General features: G+C 37.2%; 1 protein-coding gene across 1 annotated transcript in view; it reads left to right on the top strand.

The window, feature by feature from the left end:
• Nucleotides 1-25,571, top strand: part of EDIL3 (EGF like repeats and discoidin domains 3) — a 381,023-nt gene that overhangs the window by 173,384 nt on the left and 182,068 nt on the right. The window contains exon 4 of the mRNA XM_033111163.1: nt 11,353-11,481. Coding sequence (XP_032967054.1) covers nt 11,353-11,481 — 129 coding nt within the window. The remainder of the gene's footprint in view (nt 1-11,352; nt 11,482-25,571) is intronic.

Below are 25,571 nucleotides of genomic sequence, written 5' to 3'. Positions count from 1 at the left end.
TTATGGTGATGCCACAGTGACCATGATCTGGCACCGTGCAACTTCTGGCTCCTCCCCAAAATCACAACAACCATGAAAGGTAAACATTTTGAATCGATTCAGGATATCAAGGCAGCCACGACAGCACAACTAAAGACACTCACGGAAGAGGCCTTCCAGAACTGCTTCAGAAAGTGGCAAGAACGATGGGATGAGTGTGTTTGAAACAAGGGGGAGAATTTGAGAGGGGGTTAACGGCAATGTGTCTTTTACTGTAATATATATATATATGTATATATATATATATACATATATATATATATTTAATTTAAACATTCACCATATTGTTTGATCACACTTTATAATTATTGGGAAAAAAAAACATGCCAACTATTGTGACAGAAATGATTGCATGTGTTTATAGAAATAATACATATAAAGACTTTCTCAAAATGTTGGCTGACTACCTAAAAAACATACTGCCATTGGCAAGCTCAACTCTAAACAAAAGTTTTAAGTGAATAAATGTCAACCCCAAGAAATCTACATTCTTATTCTTTCTTCAGTATTTCCTTTTATCTTTTAGTGCCAGAGCCTCTTGGATTCCACCTAAGAGGGCATTTCAGCACTCTTCCTAGGCATGGCTCCAAATTTCAACTGCTCTTTTGATCTCCAAAACCATCAAAATATATTTACCACTCTGTGATGAGAGCCGAGTGAAATTATGTTTAACTAAGGTGTTAATCATTGATATACATGAGTGCTTTGTCAGCCAACTGTAACAATAAATGAGGACTCTGGTTTCCTTAATCAACTCCATTGCTATAAGAAAACAACTACTTGAGAATATAGTGGTTTGAATAGCACCTCTCCAAAATGCATGTCTACCAGGAATCTCAGAATGTGACATAATTTGGAAATAAGTGTTTGTGTGTTTGTTTGCTTATATGAGCTTGCATAAAAATGCCTTTGCCATAACAAAATATCACAGCCTGAGTTGCTTAAACAGCAAAAATGTATTTGCTCAGTTATCAAGGTGTCAGCAGATGGCTTCTCCTGAGCCTTTCTTCTTGGGTTGTAGATAGTCAGCTTCTTTCTTTGTCCTCACATGGCCTTTTCTCTGTTTGTGCACATCACTGATGTCTCTTTTGTGTGTCCAAATTCTCTCTCCTTTTAAGAGAAATGGGTTGAATTAAGGCCCACCCATATGAGCACATTTAACCTAATTATCTCGTTAAAGGTCCTATCTCCAAATATGGTCACTTTCTGAGATACTGGAAGTGAGGGCTTCAGCATACACATTTTGGGGAACACGGTTCAGTTCAGCCCATCACAGAGGCTTTGCAGAAGTAAATAAAGATCTTGAGATGAAATCATCCAATAATAAGATGGGTCCTAAATCCAATGGCTGATTTGCTTGTAAGAAAAGGAGAGAACACAGAAACACAGGAAAGAAGACATGTGAGAATGGAGGGAGAAATGGGAATTCTGGTGTTACAAGCCAAGGAATGCCAAGACATACCAGAAGCTGAAGCGACAAAGGAAAATTTCTCCCTAGAGCCTTCAGAAGGAGTATAGCCCTGCGGACACCTTGATTTCAGACTTTGGTCTCCAGAACTGTGAGAGAATAAATTTCTGTTCTTTGACGCCACCAAGTTTTTGGTTATTTGTTACAGCAACCCTGGGAAACTAATACAGGGACTCTAAAACATCTTTCTAGCCAATTGTGGTCTCAGTGCCTTCTTGTAGACAATTGTATGTAGAGAATCTAGTGTTAATTCTTTAGAAAAAGTTTATCAGCAGGTATAAAGCAAACAAACAACAACAACGAAAACCTATGTTTAGCCCCAGGTTTCAATTTTCATAATCTATTTAAAGAACAGTTTGTTAAATTTGCTGATTCTTCCTTAAAATAGAATGTTTTAGATTTATTTATAGCTTACCTCTCAAAATATATATACATATAACTCACAGACCATTTCCCCCTCAAATGGCTGAATTTGCACTTTATATTTAAAAGAGAAAGGGAGTACAAAACAGGAGGAGGAGGAACTGGTGTACAGCAACATGGTTTGAAAGCATCAATCATGGAAATGTTCCCAGAAAAATTCCTTCTTTTTCAACTAGTTTTAAAATAGAGTTGCGATGGCTCAAAAATGGAAACTACCAGAATGTTTAAACCTCATTAAATATAAAAGCAACACTATAATAAGAAAACTTTAATGTGTTTTTAAGACCAGAGTTTGGAGTGAACTTGTGGGTCATAACTATTTCTATTTTATTGTACAGCGAACACAATTAGCAAAACTCTGCTCTTGCAATTGCCCCACTGGCATTTTTTATTACATAATCTAAAAGGTGCATTCATTTTTAATATCCAACTGCCAATGTTTTCAGGGCATAATTTGTAAAATCGATAAAGTCTGTGTACACATGATCACAGGAGAGTGTTAACCTATTTACTTCCTAATAATCTGCTTATACACTGTAAGGAATTCATGATTTGGGACATAGTCTCTAAATGTGTAAAAAGTTAACTATGTTACACATATGGGAATAACTTTAATTCTCTACCAGTAGAATTGTGAGAGGATAGATGCAGAACAGTAGCACATTCTATTGCTTATGTGAACAATTAATCTTCTTGACGTACTTATATGAGCTTGCATAAAAATGCCTGGAAAGCATGCTGCTGAATTCAGTTGTTCATTAATATTGATCATATGCTGTCCCCATTGTGTGAGAGGCTACTTAAAGATTACCGACAAAAGTATTACAGCATTATTGATTTTAAAACTCCCTGAAGCCTCTTATATCTTGAAATGGTCCACTTATACTTTCATTGTTAAGAGTGATAGTACCAAGTGCTGTGGTCTAACCATATAATTGGACTTTTATGAATACTAATTAGAACCGAACCTTATAATCACCAGTCTGCGGACTTTTTTTTGTATACCTGTAATACCAAAAAAAGAAAGCAAAATTATAAAAAGAGACTTTTGAGATAGAAAGCAATTAAAATTGTCCCTGTCTATCATATTTTTGTTTTTACAAGCTCTAAGTGGTTGAGTAATACTTATTTGTTTTCAAATTTTGCTCTGGTTTAAATTGTTTTCAAAGCCATGTATAAGTTGTGTGTGTGTGTGTGTGTGTGTGTGCGCGCGTGCGCGCGCACACCTGCACATGTTGACATGTTATAGAAAAGATGTGAGATGCCCCAAATACACCAAAGTTTAGGTCACAAAAGTTAAGAATGTAGCCACATCATAAACGTTTGTTAATATGATGTAACTACGGAAATTCTAAAACTGATTTTCCAGAAACCATTATATAAACAAACAAAAAATATTCTGAGCATAGTATATTCTCAATAAAAGATAGCCATTTAAATTACCTTTAGAAAAATAAGGTGCATAAACTGGATAACTAAGTATTTTCTTATGAGCTTATTCCTTCATTTGCTGACAATTTTAATTCCATTTAAATCATTTATCATAAATTACTAGCAGAGTGCTCAGCATATAAGTGTGTAATGAATAAATGATATATAACCTGAAATTAGAAAGAAAAAGAATAACATTTATGTCTAACAGGGTCAGGGTCAGTTTCTTTACTGTCTTTTCAGGACAAGCAGCAATATATGCTGTAGGTAATGATTATTATGTATTTGTGTGCCAAGACCTTAAAATAATACTTTCAGTATCAAAATAGAGAAGATTATTGGATAGGGGAAAACACAAAAACATGAGTTTCCTAAAATCTCTGATTCTCATATGATTAGCTCACTTATCACTTGGAGAAAGGAACCTGTTAAATGTTTTAAGTGTTCCTATTTAACATCAAAAACAAAACTTTCTGTCTGCCAAGTAAATATCGTGAGTTGAAACCTTGGGCTGCATTTATTATGTTATCTTTATGTACTAACTTGTATTCTGATTATTTCATATTGCTAATTGCTTTAAGTGAATGTCTTTATGCACACAGGGATTGTTAAATTAGGAGACTGAAACACTGTTAAGAGTATGCAATATTACATTTTTATTGACTATATATTTGGCGAAGAATTAAGATACATGTAATCATTATGCGATATTATACATTCTAATGATCTTGGTATTTACAATTGTAATACTATTACAGATGTAATACTCTTTAAGCTTAAACTGTATTACAGACAAAAATATTGGAACCTAACTGTAAGTTTAAAGGACTTGAACCTTGAAAGCTGTAGAAAAGTTACAGAAACTATCCTAATTACTTGCAAAGCCAAAAGATATTTATATCTTATAAACCTGAACTTGAAAGGGGTTTGGACAAAAGATACAATGCTTATCACTCATTATTGCCTTACCCTTTCTTATCCAAAACACATATGTATCAAACATCTACTGTGTGCCCACTGTGATTCTTCCCACAGAGAATATGTGGGCTAATGGAGAAAAGTGACACGTAACCACTCATTTCAATACTCTATCATGAGAACTACCTGAGTTTGTACAAGGTACATCGTATCAGTTCACAGTATGATTATTAGGGACAAAAGAAAAAGGAATAAAAAGCCTGCATGTTGAGCAGGGTCAATTTCTTTCTTATCCTCACAGTATGAGCAACAATATATGCATACAAAATATATTATTACAAAATAGTGTTGGGGAAATACTCAGGACTGACAGTTGATTTCAAACATAGTTGAACTAGAGTACTGTTAACATAGCACAGCCTATCTATATTTATCATATCTAAAGTACTCTGACCGTTCTACTGAAAATACTCAGACATATTTTTATTTAGGAAGGTTTTGGAGTCCTCTATAATTTGTAGGAATGTGCTTAGTGAATTCATGCTGATTCTGTTTGCATCTGTCAAGACTAACATACAGCTCTTCAACATGGCAGGAAGAATGGCTTAATGAAAAGGACATAGATTTGTAGTAAGGTAGTGTATTAAAATCTTGGATTTTCCAGTTAGACATGTTACTTATCCTCTCTGAGCAAGGCTGTTTTCTTGCCTCTAACACAATGACATACCAAATATATATATATAGAATAATATAACATATATATATATATATATATATATATATATATATATATATATTATTCTTCATATATATTGTGGAGAATGCTATGTATAGTTCATATTGCATACAAGGCTCTCTAGGGAGGTTAAAGCCTTTCCCTCATCCTCATCCTTTACATGAATATGAGTGAATTTCTTGGGGAAGGAAAAATAACAGCAGTCACAATCTCTGTAACCGGTAATCTTTTTCTGAGACCCAGGTGTCAGCTGAGGTCATCATGTCCTTAGGACTGTAAAGAAAACAAGCTCCAACTCTCTAACTCATTCACATCTTTTGGGAATCCCAGAGGCTGCACCAGGATTGCTGGACAGGCTTCACCTATGCCCTCAGGAAATACCTAGAGTGTCTAGGGCTTTAAATACATCTGTCAGCTCTATCTTTGGGTTCCTGTATCCACTGGATTCTGGAATCCCTCGAATGTTATGTGCTGCAACAATTTTCTTCTGCCAGAATGAGCTAGACGAGTAGCGCAGCCCTTTCCCTTTGATTGCCCCAAACACCACACACAGGTCTGTGTGTCTGGCAAACTTGAGTGTAAACCTAGATACTGCAGCAGAGAGAACTCACATAACAGCTGTGTAAGTAATATAAATTGAATTTTAGACCTCACAATTTCTTTCTTTTTTTCTTTTCCTTTTTTTCTTTTTTTTTTAAATTAAAGTTTATTGGGGTGACAATTGTTAGTAAAGTTACATAGATTTCAGGTGTACAATTTTGTATTACATCATCTATAAATTCCACTGTGTCTTCACCACCCAGTATAAGTTCTCCTTTCATCACCAAATATTTATTCCCCTTTACCCTCATCTACCACCCCCAGCCCCCCTTACCTAACTCTGGTAACCACCAAACTATTTTCTGTGTCTGTGAGTTTTTGTTTCTCATTTGTTTGTCTTGTTCTTTTGTTGTTTTTGGTTTATATACCACATATCAGTGAAATCATATAGTTCTCTGCTTTTTCTGTCTGACTTATTTCACTTAACATTATAATCTCAAGATCCCTCCATGTTGTCGCAAATGGTCCTATTTCATCTTTTCTTACCGCCGAATAGTATTCCATTGTGTATATATACCACAACTTCTTTATCCATTCATCTATCGAAGGACATTTTGGTCGTTTCCATGTCTTGGCCACTGTAAGTAAAGCTGCAATGGACATTGGAGCACACGTGTCTTTATGGATAAATGTTTTCAAATTTTTTGGGTAAATACCCAGGAGAGGGATTGCTAGGTCATATGGTAATGCTATTCATAATTTTTTCAGGAACCTCCGCACTGCCTTCCATAACGGCTGCACCAGTCTGCATTCCCACCAACAGTGTATGGAGATTCCTTTTTCTCCACAGCCTCTCCAACACTTGTTACTAATTGTCTTGTTGATGATAGCCATTCTAACTGGGGTGAGGTGAAATCTCATTGTGGTTTTTATATGCATTTCTCTGATGATTAGTGATGTTGAACATTTTTTTTATATGTGTATTTGCCATTTGTATGTCCTCTTTGGGGAAATGTCTCTTTAGGTCCTCTGCCCATTTTTCAATTGGGTTGTTTGTTTTTTTGTTGTTCAGTTGCATGAGTTCCTTATATATTTTTGATATTAGCCCCTTATCGGAGGCACTGTTTGCAAAAATCTTCTCCCATTCACTTGGTTGCCTCTTTATTTTGTCGATGGTTTCTTTTGCTGTGCAGAAGCTTTTAAGTTTGATATAGTCCCAGTCATTTATTTTAGCTTTTACTTCCCTTGTCTTTGGAGTCAAATTCATAAAATGTTCTTTGAACCCAAGTTCCATAAGTTTAGTACCCATGTTTTCTTCTATGCAGTTTATTGTATCAGGTCTTATGCTAAAGTCTTTGATCCATTTTGAATTAATTTTGGTACATGGTGACAGATAGCAGTCCAGTTTCGTTCTTTTGCACGTGGCTTTCCAGTTCTCCCAGCACCATTTATTGAAGCGGCTGTCCTTTCTCCATTGTATATTTTTTGCTTCTTTGTCAAAAATTATCTGTCCACATTTATGTGGTTTTATTTCTGGGTTCTCAATTCTATACCATTGGTCTACGTGTCTGGTTTTCTGCCAATATTATGCTGTTTGGATTATTGTTGCCCTGTAGTACAAGCTAAAGTCAGGGAGTGTGATACCTCCAGCATTGTTCTTTTTTCTTAAGATTGCTTTGGCTATTCAGGGTCTTTTGTGGCTCCAAACAAATCTGATGATTTTTTTTTCTATTTCTTTAAAAAATGCCATTGGGATTTTGATGGGGATTGCATTAAATCTGTATATTGCTTTGGGTAATATGGCCATTTTAACTCTGTTGATTCTTCCAATCCTAGAGTACGGAATGTTTTTCCATTTCTCTGTGTCTTCTTCAATTTCTTTTAAAAATGTCTTATAGTTTTCAGCATATAGGTTTTTCACATCCATGGTTAAGGTTATTCCTAGGTATTTTATTCTTTTTGCTGCAATTGCAAAAGGAATTTTTTTTGTATTTCTTTTTCTGAGATTTCATTGTTACTATATAAGAATGCAATGGACTTTTATACATTGATTTTGTAGCCGGCCACATTACTGTATTTGTTGATTGTTTCTAATAGCTTTTTGGTGGAGTCTTTAGGGTATTCTATATATAGCATCATGTCATCTGCAGAGAGTGACAATTTAACTTCTTCTTTCCCAATTTGGGTGCCTTTTGTTTCTTTCTCTTGCCTGATTGCTCTGTCAAGGACTTCCAACACTATGTTGAAAAGCAGAGGTGATAGGGGACAGCCCTGTCGTGTTCCTGAACTTAGAGCAAACGGCTTCAGTTTTTCACCATTAATTATGAGATTAGCTGAGGGTTTGTCATATATGGCCTTTATTATGTTAAGGTATTTTCCTTCTATACCTATTTTATTAAGTGTTTTAATCATAAATGGATGTTGTATCTTGTCAAATGCTTTTTCTGCATCAATTTATATAATCATATGATTGTTGTCCTTTATTTTGTTTATGTGATGTATCACATTGATGGATTTGCGTATGTTGAACCATCCTTGTGCACAATTTCTTACCAGCTACTTTTCTTCACATAATCCAGACTCACAGCACACTGCTCGAACCCTTGTCTTCTTGAAATCTACTTCCAGCTCTGCTTTTGGGGTCTCTCCCCTAGGTGCTCACCATCCATGCCTAAGTTCTTCCCTTTATTATGCAGACCCACTAACTCATCCTCAGATTCTAACCAAGTTCTACTTTTCTAGAGAGGAATTAGGTCTGAGGAAACCATCATCTAACCAGGCTCATATTCTCCCCGTGCCCTTCGGTGACTTGCATTGACCACCTTCCTTGGAATTAAGGCTTTAACTGCTCCCAAGAACTGGCAGAGGCCTTATTAGTTCAGTTTTTTGTTGTTGTTTTTTGTTTTAATCCCTCTTTCACCCAACTCTGGAAGCGGGAGGGAGAATGGAAAAGATTTACTTTCTTTCTCATATAAATTACATCACTCTCTTGAGGGGTCAGGGATAGCTTAATCATTTTTTGTTTTAATAAATTTTTTCCTCCGAGATACAATTCCTTAAACCCAATTTTTCTCATATTAGATGCTCTTTTGTGGGGGTAGTGGGGAATCACTGAATTCTTATTAGGCTTTCTTTTTCATCTGCAAAATTGAAAAATTGGACTAGGTGATCCCCAAAGCTTCTTATTTGTTTGGAATTCTGTAATTCTTTAACCATGATTATTTAGATTTATTTTTTTCTTCAGCGGTTATCAGTTTCCAGTTAATGAAAAACAAATCTGTCATGTTTTTTATTATTTTGGAGTGAACTGATGAATCAAAACTCTGATGTCACTTTTATTTCATTCTCCCCTCCCCAATTAGTTGGTTCTCCAAGGACTGTCAATTTTGGAATCACAGATTCTTAATTTAAGACCTAATGCATCACGTGTAAATGTTTATTTGAGAAACATTAATCTTTCTGACCTTCAGTTTTTTAAAAACGTGAAAGAGAACGGTAATGGCAACTACCTCATCAAGTTGCTATGAGGAATAAATTAGATTATGTGAAAAGGATTTATAAATTGTAATTCATCATCAACTGTTACTTTATTTGAGAGGAGAGAAAAGACGTACAAACTGAGACAAAAGAGGAGAGATATGTTCTGTAGCACAGTTTGACCTTTTAGTGACAGAAGAAAATGATACCAATTGCCACAAAACTGATCATTGGTATTGCACATTCTTCCTGTCTCAAACAAACGTTGGCAATGTACCACCTCAACGGCAGGGGTTGGTTAATTTATTTGACATGTACTGCACAGTGCAGAACTGCTTACTTAAGTACACGTATTGTTTTTAATTGGCATGGAGATATCTGGAGAAAAACACAGACACATTGATTTCTTTTCACTTCTTGAAAGTCAGCCCTATCAAGAAATGAAGATCCGAATCCTATGGAGTTCCCCCATTGTTTCTTATTCCATGCGTATCTTTATTTGATTCTGCAGCTGGAAAAAAAACTGTCAAAAATAGCTGCTGGAAGAAGGAACAGAATAATCAAGTCTTGCCTCAATGCAGAACAACGTTGCCCAACCCCTAAGTGGTTCCTGTTGGTGACATCCTAGTACACTGCTCAAAACGATGATGGTGGATTTCCTATTCTCTCCATACGTTTTTAAAGGGCTTTGACCCAAACTTGAGTTGCCATTCAATAACTACTGCACTCTTCCAGTAGCCTTGCCTGGTGGAGCTCCCACCTGGTTGCCTCAAGTAATCACTATTCTTGTGCCCAACCATTTCACCTTCCCTCTAGTCTCTTTTAAAACCATTTGCTCTTTGTCTTCACTAATCTCCCTCCAGGACTCTGAATTCACCTATTCATATAAAGGCAGACACTTATTTTAATTACTCTTGCTTTCTTTTTCTAAGAGGCATATCTTAACTTTCTCTTCAGTGTTTTTTTTTTTTCTTTCTTTCACTTATAAATGTGTTCTAGTCTCACCAATTAAAAAAGAAAGACAAAATTAGAAAATACTGTATTTTTTCCTTGGCCTTTCTTCATCTCCCAGGGAGAGTTTTTCTTTCTTCAACTTGTCTCTTCCCTTCTTCACAATCTCCATCCTGGAATTTTCTCTGAGTCAATTAGCATCCTCCAAGAAAGCCAACTCTAAGAAAGAATTAAAGGTGCAAAAGATTTATGGTGGGGTGGGGATGTCTGTGGTGGAGAAAGGGGAAAGGGAGAAAGAGTAGGTAGGATGAGTCTATCAACTGTGGCATGGCCTGTCACTTTACAGGGAGAAACTAAAAGAAGGGAGATTACATAGGAAAAGCGTTCGATTGCCATGTCATTTGAAGAAATCTCAGCCAGAGTAAAATCTCACCCAGAATAAAGAATGTGCATTAGAGAAGCCCCAGGGCAGGAAAGGCTGGCCCAGCTCTCCACCATCACAGGGTGGCAGCTGTCTCTCTTCCAGAGAAAGCAACACCACACTTCTATTGGCTGCCACAGGTACCAATCTCAATGGTGAAGTAAGTTTATCAAAACTTAAAAATGACAACCATCCCCTCTTCTCTATATTTGCAGCTTTTGATGAACTACTTCTTACAGATTGGCAAAACTTGTGGTTGTCCAGAAGGATGCCCCGTCATAGACTCTTAATGAATAGTCTCTGAAAGTGTTGTACCAGGCTATACACTTCACTTGGCCTATATGCTTACATTCATTTGCAAGTTTAGGCTACTTTCATCAGCAGGGTACCAAAGCTCTTCAGTGTTCATGACTCCAGAAATTGCCATTCAGTATTAGTTTATAAACGGGAAGAAGATATTTTCCAATTTTGACACCTTAACAGTAATACGTTACTTAGCACTAATATATATATATATATATATATATATATATATATATATATATACACACACACATATACATACACACATACACACACACACACACACACATATTTTGAGTGCTCAGTATGTGTCAGACACTGTTCTGGGTGTTTTATGTGTATGAATTCATTTTATGAGTGTTATCACCCTTTGATGTAGATTCTATTACTACTGACATTTAGCAGAATGTGAGACTGAGGCCCAGAGAAGTTAAATGAATCCTCCAAGACCACAAGTCTAGGAAGTGGTGAAACCAGGATTTAAACACAAGCCATTGGTCCCCAGAGCCCACGCAACCAGTACATTTCCTGTACTGCTAATACTCAGAACACTTTTCTCTGCGAAACAGTTAATTGCAAAATGTTGATCCAATGTCTGCTTTAAAGCGTATGCTTTATGTAGCAATACTTTTTTCTGTCTTTCAGGCCCCTGCATTCCTAATCCATGCCATAATGGAGGAACCTGTGAAATAAGTGAAGCATACCGAGGGGACACATTCATAGGCTATGTTTGTAAATGTCCCCGAGGATTCAATGGGATTCACTGTCAGCACAGTAAGTTATCCATGGTCCTTGTGTTCTTCTTCTTATTGATTGCACAGCACACATGTCATTCGCTTTGTTGTTTGTAGTAGACTAATAAAATCTTTGAATAGCAGAGATTCCTGCCAGCTGGCTGCTGCCTCCTCCCTCCACTGAATGCCCCACCTCCACAGCCAAGGACTCCCAGACTGTGTCCAATCCCCTCATTGCATGGGCACTGCCAGACTTCTGTTGCCCTTTTCAATATGGGCCAGCCATATTTACAAATGTTGTGTTAAATGGATACCTGTCTCTTTCTTTCACACTTGCTCTGAAGCTACATCCTTCGAGCTTCCCAGACCTAATTCTGTTGATCAGGTGTAGAGATGACACCTAGAAAAGAAAAGAAAGCTGCCCACCCCACCGTATCTATAAGCCCGTTTCCTCCTCCTTAACCTGTCGGCATTTTTAGCATGGAGGACTTTGAAAATTCAACAGGTGTGTTATTTGCACGTCTCTCTTTTATCCCCATTTAAATTTATCCTGGGAAGTTAAGCAAACTTATGTCAACATGTGATGATTTCTTCTTAAAAGTGTGGCTCAACATGAATGCCCAATGAGGGAGGTGGGTCCTTAAGTGCTGTAGGGGCTCAGCTGGCAGGGCAGCCGCCGTGGACGGTGAGCTGTCAGGGAAGGCTCTGACAGCTCCCTCTTGTGAGCCGAGTCTTGAGGGAGAAATAAGATATTGATCAAAAGGAGGAGAACAAGGACGTGGCACCTGGTGTGTGAAAGATGGGGATAGAGGACTGAATACTAGAGTGGTGGTTAAGACCTTGCTTTTAGGAACGAGATAGACAAAGCTGGATATGTCAGCCAGAACCAGATTTCCAACCACGAGTGAAAAACATAGTGTGCTCCCTGGCTCTGAGACTTCAGGGGCATTGATGTTTCTCTGAAGCGGTACCATGACCAGGAGTTTGTGGACTTTCTGTGGAAGCCTGTTAGAGTGCGGACGGCTTTGTGCTCCTTACAACCAGCACCTAAACTGCCTGTAATTGTACCTCAGAGCTCAGATCACCAACAAAGAACTGAGGGGATACTGATTTTCCTTAGGCTGGGTCCAGAGGTGCCAAGGCTTCTCTCTTCACACGTGCCATCTCAAAACCTTCCTGGAAGCACAGAGATGGGAGCCCAAAATCTTGATTGACTTTCATTTAATTGACATTCATTTAATCCCGTGAAGGGAATAGGATTCCCTTCAGAGCAGTGCCCAGAGGCTGACAGTCTGGCCATCCCATTTGAGCTCAGTTCAGACCTGCGTGCACACAGCACACCCACAGAGGACGTCCCACATCCCCTGAAGTGAGACCAGAATTTTCATAATGGGATGTTGTCGAGTGTTCAGAGGCAGGAATTGCACCCGAGGTCATATCATTCTAACTTTCCTCCCCTGTGCTGCAGGGCTCCAGGAGGGAGAGGGTGAGAGTACACAAAGGCAGGTTCTTACTGTTAGGAATCCTTAGAAGGACAGTGTTTGGAAGGCATGTTGTAGACCCCTAAGATCACTTAAATATTTCGTATTAACCCTCCTACCCTAGCCTGTTGCTAATATCACTGTAAAGTTGGGGTTGGTCCTTAAACCAGAGGTTGAAAAATCCTAAATCTAAGTTCTAACTAGTAATATCTGTACAACAACTCAAAACTATTGTCACATCTCTGAGCCTTGATTTCTTCTTATTATGAAGAAATGTTTAGTTTCAGTTATCTTCAATAACTGAGAAGTTCCATTGACGACATCAAGTCATTATGTGTTTGTCCTAGATAAGGGAGGTTGCCCTAGATAGGTGGTATTTGGGAACTAGCTACCTGCCTCTGACTCCCACTCATTGGTTGGCTATGAATTCTTTCAAGAGAACCACCAAGTTTGGAGAAATAGAAGAAATGATTCGTGTCCCCATCTTCCATGGTCTTCACTCTCAGACCTTACACCATACTAAAATGAGCTCATTCATCCACTGTGCTGAACTTCAGGCTTATTTGAAGCACGAAGAAACCCTCCCCTTTACAGTGCATGATCCCTCGTAAGAAATTGCCATGGGAAACCCTAATCTAAGCCTTCAGTTCGGAACTGGGATTTTTGTGGTCAAACCAAACTGATCCCTATTCTCTAAAGTGCATCAATATTAGAAACAACGTAGAATGGAGAAAAGAGGACTAAATTTGGAATGAGAGACCCAGATCTGAGACCTGACCTTTACAATTATTGGATAAGTGACCTTGAGCCAGTCACTGAACTTTCTTGCAGTTGAAGACATATAAATTGAGGAAGTGAACATAGAAATAGGTTATCTTTTTTTCCACACCAGCTAGGAGAGTATTATGACTAAATGGTAGCTTGCTTACTGTACAAAGGTTACCAAGTCATCCTCTTTATAGATGAAATTGAAAAAGGATTATACATTCGGAAGGCAGAGTTCGGGAAGCCTGAGAGCTTTTCCAGTTAGGAGAAAGCAAAAGCAGCCCTTTTAATCCCTTGCACAAACTGCTAGGTATTGGGTATATTATTCACAGTGGTGATAGTTTTGTTGCCCAGATATGCTCTAGAACCTAGCTACTCAAAGTGTGGTGACATATCAAAACTGTTAGAAATGCAGATTTTCAGGTTCCACCTCAAACCAATTAGATCTGAATCTGTATTTCAAAATGATCCCCAGTCAGTTTTCATGCATAGAGAAGTTTAAGAAATACTGCCCAAGACTTTCAGCAGCTCAAACTAATATCTCATAGATTAAGGTAGCAACTTCTGCATTCAGTTACATAATAATACATTACAGGGAAAATATTTATTATGGCTTTTGCAAATCAAAACTATTGAAAATCAATGGAAATGAGAGATATATAAATATAATATGAACATTTCATTTGGGAAAAGAATTGAAAAACAAATTCTTCAGACATGCATAGCTAGGGGAGAGGCTTATTAATTTAGTTCTGTATAATAGATTGTGAATTAAATATCTCTTGGAATATAGCTAAATAGTTAAAGAATTTTAAGTTTCATGATACAGGAATGACAAATACATAGTTAATAGGTATAGTTTAACACTTTTGTGAATATGTTACAAATTAGAAAACATGTCTCCTATGCCAGCATTAATATTACTGACATATACTTTTTTAAAAAATTAGCTTCAAACTAATTAGTCCAAAACTTTAGTTTTTAGAACAGTTTTCAGCTTACAGAAAAATTGAGCATAACGTTCCCATATATCTCTCTTCCTAATAGTTTTTCCTATTATTAACACCTTGCATTAGGATGATATATTTGTTATAATTGATAAAACCATATTAATACATTATTACTAAAGTCCATAGTTTATATTAGGGTTCACTATTTATATTGTAGATTTCCATAGGTTTTGAAAAATGCATAATATCTTCTATCCACCATAGCCTCATCCAGAATAGTTCCTCCAACCTAACAGTCTAGACTCTGCCTATTCCTTCCTTCCTCCCTCCCCTTAACCCCTGACAATCGCTGGTTTTTTTGTACTATCTCTATAGTTTTGCCTTTTCCAGAATGTCGTATACTTGGAATCCTACAGCATGTAGCGGTAATTATATAATACGTAGACTTTTCAGATTAACTTCTTTCACTTAGCAATACGCATTTAAGTTTCCTCCATATCTTTTTGTGACCTGATACTTTTTTTCACTGCTGAGTAATGTTCCATTTTATGGATGAACCAGTTTGTTTATTCATTCACTTTTTGAACAACATTTTAGTAGCTTCCATTTTGGGCAATTATGAATAAAGCTGCTGTAAACATTCATGTGCGGGTTTTTGTGTGGACCTGTTTTCAGCTCATTTGAGTAAATGTCTAGGAGTGTGATTGTTGAATCATTTGGTAAAGCTAAATTTAGGGTTTTTTTTTTAGTACATTTATTTTGTGCATTTTTTGCCAAACTTCCTTCCACAATAGCTGTACCATTTTGCATACTTACCAGCAATGAGTTAGAATTCCTGTTGTTCTATAGCCTCAGCAGCATTTATTGTCAGTGTTTTGCATTTTAGCCATTACATATACTTTTTTTGGTAATGGAAATAGCATGAGTTTATAACTTTATAAGACTAATAATGATTACTATTGTTTTTTATATACAGTTACCAAATAGATATGTTCTTAAAATACAATAATGTGAAACATATATGTATCCACATATATACATGTATGTGTGTATTTATGTATGTGGGTGTGTATAATTAAAAGATGTAAATTATAGGTTGAATTGAACCCCAAAATTGTCTAGAGTTTAGACTTTTGAAAAGCATTTTTAAGCAACCAGTTTTCTGCTGGGAACTGCATTTGGGGTGACTAGAAGTAATCAAATTTCATTTGTTGCCTAGTAACAAATCTAATGCCTTAGGGAAGGACCATTTCTTCATTCCCAGATGCTTTGCCCGTCTTACCAAGGAAGGCATTCCGTGCATTCCTCTCTACCTATGCACAGCTCTGCAGATTTCTATTCTTTTAAGAACACATTTTCTTGGTTCCTCATCTTTGAGGAAGGAAAGCTGATTTAGGGCCCCATAAAGCCCTGAAAGAAAAAGAACTGCTTTAAAAAGTGGTCGGTTTGTTTTATCAGATTCACACAACATAATGTGCTCTGTAGTCTCTTTTCCAACTGAGAAAGTTGATCAGAAAAACACAGAATAAAAAACTTTCCTCTTTGTATTTTATACTAACTCTTCTAAACCAATCTGGTCTTAATTTTATACTATAGATTAATGAATTCATACATTTAACAGATGTTTATTGGGGGCATGTGTTGTTTTACTTTTATAACTTAGATTATTTCATTTTTCTCAGGGTTATCCAATGATATTTGCTGTTTTGACAATCAGTGCTAATTCAATTAATTATGTACTTGGCAATTACATGTTTTCTCTGGTAGGTGGTACTAGCATCTATGTGATCCTTAGTTGCACCAAGCTTGAGGACTACTGGCTTGAAAATGACCTTTAATGTCCAAATTATACTGCAGGAAGCATGCTGGTAGGGGAAATAATTCTGGGTGAGACCTGGGTTTTTGATGCAGCTCCACGTTCATCAATTGACGAAGGGTCAGTTAGCACTTAATGGTTCTGGGCTTCGGTTTTCTCATCCAGTAATTCAGTTCAATTCACTTCAACAAACACTGAGGACTTTACACTGTTATGTTCTAAAAATAGCATGTCTATTAAAATTGGAATAAATGATCCTTTGTCCTGCTTTTCTAAGTAGGATATTTGTTAGGATCAGATGAGAGGATTCAGAACATACTTTACATATTTTAACAGGTTAGATATGCCTAATGGACTAATATTTTTAAATGTAATGTGGAGGCCCATTGGGCCTTAATATTTCACTTCCTTTAAAAACATTTTAATTATAACTTTTTAGGAAAAAAAATTGAGTGGTAGTGTGGGCGGTAGCCCAATTTGGAGCTTCATGCTTTTCTATAAGAATTCCTTCTTGATATAGAGAAAAAAACTGATGGTTGCTAGCTGGGAGGGGGTAGGGATAGGGGAAAAGGTGAAGGCATTAGAAAGGACAAGTTGGTAGTCACAATGTAATCACAGGGATATGAAACACAGCACGGGGAATACAATAATAATGTAAAGATTATGTAGGGTGTCAGATGGGCACTGGACTTATCGGGGGATCACTTCATAGACTGTGTAGATGCCTGACCACTGTGCGTACACCTGAAGCTGAAGTAGAATAATATTGAATGTCAACTATAATTATACACACACACACACACACACACACACACACGTAGCCACAGGATGTAAAGTACAGAATAGGGAATATAGTCAATGGTATTGTAACTGCTATATACGATGTCAGAAGGGTACTAGATTGTAGATTGGTCGGGGGTGGGGTGGTTTTCACGTTGTGAGAGCGGTAACTGTCTAACTATTATGTTGCTTTGTACACCTGAAACTAAAAGAGAAAAAAAAGCCTCTCTTAACATCCTTAATTCAAACAGGCAATTATTATTATTATTTTTTTAATTACTCTTTCTAATTTTAGCTCAACAGCCTCTTTATTGTAGCTTTTTCACTAGAGGATGAATTTGCCCTAATAAAATATTCACTTCAAAACTGTGTGGAAACTTTACCTGCAGTTATCACTGACACCTGCGAACTGTATAACTACTGTAGGCTAAATATAAAGACCTCTAAGAAGACTTCCAAAATAGAGTTGTCTCTAACCCCAAAAGGTTTTCTGACTGGGAATTGAGATTTCAAATTCTCCTGTTGCTGGTCAATGTGAGACACCTTATCTCTACAAGCCAGAGGTTCTCAAACTTGGTGTATATATGAATCATCTGTAGTACAGACAAATATTCAGATTCTTCTTGTTCATCCATCAAGATTCTGATTTAATAGATTTAATTTTGGACCCAAGTCTGACTATTAACAAGTCCTCTGGTGAAACTGACACTAATGATTCTAGAACACTGGTTCTCAGCCTCGGCTGCACATTAAAACCACCTAGGGACCTATGAAAAATACTGATGCCTGGCTCCCACCCCAGAGATTCTGGTTTAATTGGTCTGGGGTATGGTCTAGGCATTAGGAGTTTTAAACACTCCCCAGATGACTCTAATGTGCAGCCAAGGCTGGCAATCAGTGTTCTAGAACCATACTGTGAGGAATTACTATGCCCTAAAGAAACTAAACGGAGAAATACTCAAAGAGAAACCAAGCTTAGGATACACAAATGTAATCCCCCACTAAATGTATAATCATGCAACCTTATTGAATTGTGTCATTCAATCGCTGCTTAATATAATGGAAATCATCTTACAGCAAGAACCCTTAGCTGATTGAAAGAATCAGGCCAGAGGAAGATATCAGCTTACTGTTCTTAAAAAGTGTTATCCCTTAATCTGTCTTCAGTCGCCAGATTTCCAAAGCATTTTCATTTTCCTGTTTTCATCCTTTGCAGGAGCCTCATAAAGAGCTCTGTACTGGCAGATGTATGCAATAGATATTTATGCAGAGGCACTATTCAAATACAGTCAGTCTGTGTGTTTTTGTTTTCTTTTTCTATAAAATACTCAGATACTCACAAACTCAAAATATTTGAAAATTGCTTCTTTAAATAATAGTTAGACTTTCTTTCATTCCTGTTGCTTATTAAAAGAAATCTGATTGTCAGGAAAAACAAACTTTGAACAGAAGTATGTTAAACAAATTTTGCCAGAAGGTTAGACTCATGAAGGTGGTCTATTTATACTAATAGGCTTGACCTTCTAAAACTGATTCATTCAGGATTTTATAAAGGATACCTCCAGGAATAGAGACAGCACCACAAATACAGTTCAAAAAGTAAATTTGTTGCATGTAATCCACATTCCCCAGGCCTCCCAGCTTGTAGTGAGATTAACATTAATTTCCAAATTCCCGTTACTGTTAGCTACCATTTTCCATACCATTGGCCCACATAGGACCTCATTTTCCCCTGAAATCCTCCCCCGTCGTATCAGGAAATTATTTATTCCCACATTAGACAAACATTTTTAAAGAGCTTACTCACGAGTTCTTCAGATTGCTTCCTGTGCTTAGGACCAAGTATGAGCTCCCTGGCATCTGTGCTGGTCCCACCTTGAAAATACAGCTAAGGGGCGGGCTACTGTGTCCTCCGCTGGTGGGCACCCAGGCAGCTGAGACTGCACATGGCCTGAGGGAACATCAGTGAAAGTGGAGCCATTTTAATAGCATCAGGTTCTACTGTGTTATTTAGGGTTGGACTGTCACGTGGCTTTTCCCAGAGACTCGCATATCCCTTTACGAACACAACTGCTCAGACTTCCTGCTTCCTACACTCACTGCTCTTTCATTCAGGGCTCCAACTGACACCTCAGGCAGGTTGGAGGACAGGCACCATGGCCACATCTCTCTTCTTCTCTTCTCTACCATCTTTCCCAGGGAGCCTTTTCACCTCATTCAGTTATAAAATCAATAGCATCTGTGCTCATGGGAATAGAATCCATCTCTCTAAGACTCTGAAGCATACTCATCCAACCAGTGTGTGTTAACTCCCAACTCTGTGCCAAGCCTTGTTCTGGACTGGAATACAGCACTGAACCCAAATAACCAAGTCCCTTGTATCAGAGGATTTCCATTCGAATGGGGAAAAGAGATGTAATGACTGAGACACACATGTTTACCACAGAGCCCAGCAATTGCACTCTTGGGCATTGATCCCAGAGAAACGAAAACTCACATTCACATAAAAAAATTTGTGTGTGGATGTTCACAGAAGATTTACTGGTAATAACCAAATGCTAGGATTGACCCAGGTGTCCCTTTAGAGGTGGAATGGTTAACAAATAATGGTACATTCATACCATGGAATACTCACTACTCAGCAAGGAAAAGGAACTATTGATACATATAACAACTTAGGTAAATATCCAGAAAATTAAACTGTATAAAATGCCAATCTGAACAGGATACATACTAGATGATTCCAAATATATAAAATTTTGGAAATGATAAATTTTTAAAAAACGGAGGACAAATTAGTGGTTTCCAAGTATTAGGGAGTGAAGAGATGGAGATGAGTGTGGTTATAAAAGACAACAACATGAGGTATCCTTGTGGTGTTGGAACTATTCAGGATACTGACTGGGGTGATAGATACACAAACTGACATATGTGAAAAAATTGTATAGAATTACTAACATTCACACAAATGAGTATACATAAAAGTGGAGAAATCTGAATAAGACTGAAGTGTTGTAGTAATATCAGTAGTTTAGGTATGCTTTTGTATCACAGTTTTGCAAAATGGTAGCTGGGTAAAGTATACATGGGATCTCCTTGTATTGCTGTTTGTTTTGTTTTTGTTTTTGTTTTTTACAAATGCATGTGGATCTACAATTATTGTACTAGAAAATTAAATTTAAAAAGATAGCATAGTAATGTATACTGTCAAGTACTGATAAGTATTATAAGGAAAGGGACTACGGAGAAGAGTTATTTGAGTGCAAATTTAGAGCATGGCCAAAGATGTTTTCTCAAAGTGACACTTAAGCAGAGATGTGAATGAAGTCAGGAAGCCAGCCAAGTTAACCAGATGGAACAGCAAGCTTAGAGTCCTACACGGAGTATGCTTGGAGCATGGCGAAGAATGAGGACAGGGGGCGGAAAGGAGACCTACGCAGTAGTCTAGGAGCAGATCATGTAGGGCCATACAAGCCATAGAGAGGACTTTTTATTTTCTTGTAATTTTGGGAAGGCACCTTTGGAAGGTGGAGGGTACCTGAACTAACTTCTGTTTGGAGAATGACTCTGGCTACTGGTGAAGAATAAGCTCTGTTAGGGTCAAGAGTGGAATACCTGAGACCAACTGGGAGACATTGGTGGCTTAGATTGAGGTAGTCATGGGGACTTGGGAGGAGCTGAGCAACGTTCAGATCTGGAAAATCATTTTAAGTGGGTTACACTGGGATTGTAAATATTTATTTTTTGCTAATAAATTTCAGTAGTGTTATTTTTTTTTTTTTTTTTTTTTTACTTCTTGTCACAGTCTTGGGCCGTATAATATATTGTTATAATTTCCAGTATACTTTCTTATTAACTTTAGTTTTTAGTTTTTAACAGCCTCATTAGGATAACATCTGGAATTTTAAAGATAAAAAGTATATAATGCACACATATATGTACATATATATGTGTATATATACAAATAAAATATATATATATATATACACACACACACACACACATATATATATATATATATAATCTATACCTTAAATATATATCATGTTATTTAAGATACTGAATTTCAATTCTGATATTTTTAAAGGAACCATGATTGGTTGCATTTAGATATATTGTGTCACTTTATCTTTCACATTAGCTGAATCTTAATAGTAAAATACAGTATATTTTAAAGAAAACATTACAATAGAAGTGATATGTAAATAAAACTAACGTCATTACATCCTAAAATACAATAATGATTTTGAAAACGAGAACATCATTTACATTTTAATGGGATATCTGGAAATCACAATTGCACTGAGTAGATATTTACATCAGCCTTTAGAATGTAGCTTGATTGATTTTTCTCTCAGAATTCCTAATTGATTTTGCAATCATGCCATAGTCTATAAGTTTAGAGACATTTAAGGCAATATCCTGTGGAAATAAATTATCCTTAGATATTCAGGAGGTTTTAATAATTTTATAAGATATATCTTAAACTAGAAAGTTTCTAAATGAGAATTCTTCCCCCCCACCATAAGAAAAAGACTCTTTCAGCGGTTCAGTAAAGGAATTGCTTCTGTTTCTAAATAAAAGGAGCATAATTTATTTGAAAAATGAAGGCACGAAGTGGGTTGAGAACTGAAATATAGAAGACAGTCATACTTCAATGCCTTTTGTGCTAATAACAAGTCATATCAAGTTGAACTAATGATTATGCCAAGCCTTGATTTTCTTCTGTGTAAAATAGAAATAACTGGGCATTTTGCCTAAAGATCCAGGTTGATGATGTCCAAGTAATTTAACATATGTGGTGTTATGTACAATTAGAATTTCTGTATGTACAGAAATTCTATCATTATTATTTTTATGATTTGTTTTCAAAATACTTTTTCTTTAATCATGGTAGAAGAAATACGTACTGAAATAAAAACTCATGTTATCTGAGCTAACTTTGTAGCAAAGAGGATGAGAATCTAAATGTCTTCAAAAGCAAAGTTTTGTAATTAGGACTGTACACCTTCTCAATAACTAGTGAGAAGGAGGGAGATAAGAAGGAAAGTGAGGCGGGGGTGTGGGGGCGGGTGTAGAGAAGAGAGAAGGAGAGAGAGAGAGAAGAGAGAATATGCTATTATTCTCACTGTCTGCTTTCCAATAAAACTCCTTAGAAGACTTATCAACATTCATGTCTCCTGTATGCTCTTTGATTACTTAAACACTGTGTCTGGATGCTGATCACCTCTTACACCTCCACTTCTTCCCTAAGGCACCATTACCTGCTATGACTTCCTCTGAATGACTGTGCTGTCTCTACACTTGTCCCGTACAGCCGCCAGAGTGATGCTTTTAAAACACAACTCATATTAGATAATTTCTGTGTACCAAACCCTCCACGGTTTCCTAGTTCACCTGGAGTAGAATCCAAAGTCCTGTAGTGACCAAAAGAGCCTGATGCTTTCTGTTCCCAGGCATTTCTGACCTGATCCCGAACCACACTCTATAGGGGCGATTCCACTGTGGTCACATTGTTCTCTTTGCTCTCTTCAAACACTCCAAGCCTGCTTCCCGTCTGGGGCATTGGCATTTGTGCTCCTTACCTGGCCTCTCTCCTTAGATAACCACAGGCTCGCTCACTCTTTTTTGTTAAATCTCTGCACAAGTGATAATTCTTTTGTGTCTCTCTCCAGGGACCTAGAATGAAATGCATTATGTAAAACCTTCCTCCACCATTTCTTTATTCTAGATCCCTTTTACTCTCCTTTATTTTGTTTAGCGCTCCTCACTACCTGACACATATTTATTGTTTGTTGTTTTTCTCTCCTCCAGAAAGTAACCCTCATAAGAGCAAGAACTTAATTTGTTTAGATGTTGCTCTGTTCTCTATGGCTAAAAAGCTCATAGTAGGTGCTCAATAAATATTTGTTAAATAAATAAGTGAATAACTGAATGATTAGCCTGTTAACCCATCAACCCACAATATATCATCTACTAATACCCTTGTCTTCGATGACATTGGGCTCTGTAGATGACACAAACAAGCAAACAAAAACACCTCTAAGAAATGACATATGCCTTCAATAGCTTATGAAATTAATGTGGAGAAAAATAGTGCTTCTTATAGCAAGAGTACTATAGCCAAATAAGTTTGAGAACATTATACATTTTGTCCTCCTTTTGGACATCATCAATTCTCATTAGCTATTGAAGGCTCTGGGGAGTCCTGCAGTTTATAAAGAAAGATAGATAAATAATTGTTAGATAATTTTTAAAACTTGGTTAATACTGTTTAACTCAATTATCTACCTGGAAGTGAGGTGGGTGGGGGTGACATCAAAAGCTCAGATGAGGAGTTTAATCTTGAGGCAAAGACCAGAGGACAGAAGAAAACCAAGTGAGGTAGAGAAATGGGGAGGTGAGGGAGTTATTGTCAAAGAAATGATAAATATGTAGGAGGCAAGAGTGGGGTGAGGTTGAAGATTAATTCAGGGGTCCTTTGCATCTACACATATGCACATGTTAAAGCAAATACACATAAGGAGGAACGTCTACTCATACATACCTTGTTCACAAGCACTGATTCAGCACTTACAGTTCTCCCAGAAGCAGTGATTATATTTTTGGTCACCCTGCCAGTGGTGACTTCTTTGTCTGAGAGATGAAGGAGTGATGAGCAATGCTTTCCATCAAGATTATCTAGAGAGCCATTTGCCACTTTTGCTTCTAGACTCTGTGCCGTTATTTGTGGTTTATAGTCAGCACAGTTTTCTTTTTTTTTGTTCGTGTATTTAGATTTTATTGGATATGGGTTTTTCAAGATTCATTGTATATATTTTAAAGTGATATAAAATATTTATTTGGAAATATTAATATTATAATATACCAGAAATTGTTTTTTTTATAACTACTTAAACTTAGAATAAGAAATGGTGGATGTCAGCTTAAAAACATGTGAAATGATACCTAGTTTTTTCAAAATTCTTTTAGCAAGAAAAAAAAAAAGTCCCACGGCCACCGCTCTGGAGCAGTGGTTCTCGGCTCTGATGTATGTAAGAATCCCCTGGGAAACTTGTAAAAGCTCCAGATTCCCAGGCTTATCCCCCAGGGAGCCATACTCTGTACATCTGGAGAATGTGTGGTTTAAACCAGCAGAGTTTTCTTAAAAGTTGCTTTTCTTCGTATACCTTCTGACCAGCTCTGTCCACTGTCTGCTGTCTTTTCCCAGTTGTGCATGCCTTAGTGCTGCAGCTCTTCAGAGTGAGCTGAGGTCCTTTGTGAGCTACATTCAGGCAGCCTAGGCAGTGGATGCTTCAAAAGTGATATTGTAAAGCAGGAGCCAGCAGCACTTAGAGACGAATGCAGCACAGAAGTTGCCCTTGTGGGAGAACTGGGTCCTGAAAAGCTTAAATAATAAGCACAGTAGAAGGTGGTTCTGTGACAAATCAGATGGCTCTGAATATGTGCCTTTCCAAGAAGTGTACCAGTTGTGTAGTCACTTTCTTTAGAGAGCTCTCTCTATTCATCATCTGAGAGAAAAGTACATGAGACTAATGAAATGCAAGGATCTTGCATCTGCCTTGCCTTGTGCATATTAGATTATAAAATCCCTGAGGGCAAAGTCTAGCTGTACGTGTCCTTTGCAAAGCCTAGGATACTGTACGTGTTCTTTGCACACGTACAGTGAAGGGCACCAGCTCCATGAGCTTAGCCTCATCTCTTGCCCAGCACTGGCCCTGCCCGAACTTCCCTACTTTATTTCCTTATTTTCCTGTCTACACCAAATGCTTTGCCCAAGTTAGCCACTTGCCATCCCTCCTTTCCGTTCCTTGATTGTCCATCATGCTGCCATTGCCAATGTGCTTTCCACCCTGTATCTCTGATCTTTAAGGCCAGGCCGGCATCCTCCAGAGGCAAAAACTGCTCTCCTTCCTGGAGCAACAGAGTGCCCCAACTTTCTACCTTGCATGCTACTTATTTCTTCTTTCTTCCTACATTGCCTCACATACACACACACACACACACACACACACACACACACACACATACACACACGTGTGTATTTCTCATTATTCCATACAGTTTCTACCTGAGTCATCCTTGATTCTTAATCATAGCCTAAAATGGTGCCTTGCATGTAGTAGATACTCGAATATATTTGATAAATGAATGAATAAGTGAACGATTGATAAGAGCTCTGTAAACCCTTGCTTGTGTTTGACTACCAAAATATAAACCTAGAGAAACCCTGGGGAGAGAAGCCATGGAGATAACTGCAATTGTCTTGTCTTATACACTAGACCTGTTGAAGTTATTTGCCCTTATTTAGCAGAGTTATGTGTCTGTTGTATATACC

The sequence above is a fragment of the Rhinolophus ferrumequinum genome, chromosome 7 (assembly GCF_004115265.2).
Source record: "Rhinolophus ferrumequinum isolate MPI-CBG mRhiFer1 chromosome 7, mRhiFer1_v1.p, whole genome shotgun sequence".
Lineage (NCBI taxonomy): Eukaryota > Metazoa > Chordata > Mammalia > Chiroptera > Rhinolophidae > Rhinolophus > Rhinolophus ferrumequinum.
This window is presented reverse-complemented; position numbering and strand designations above follow the sequence as displayed.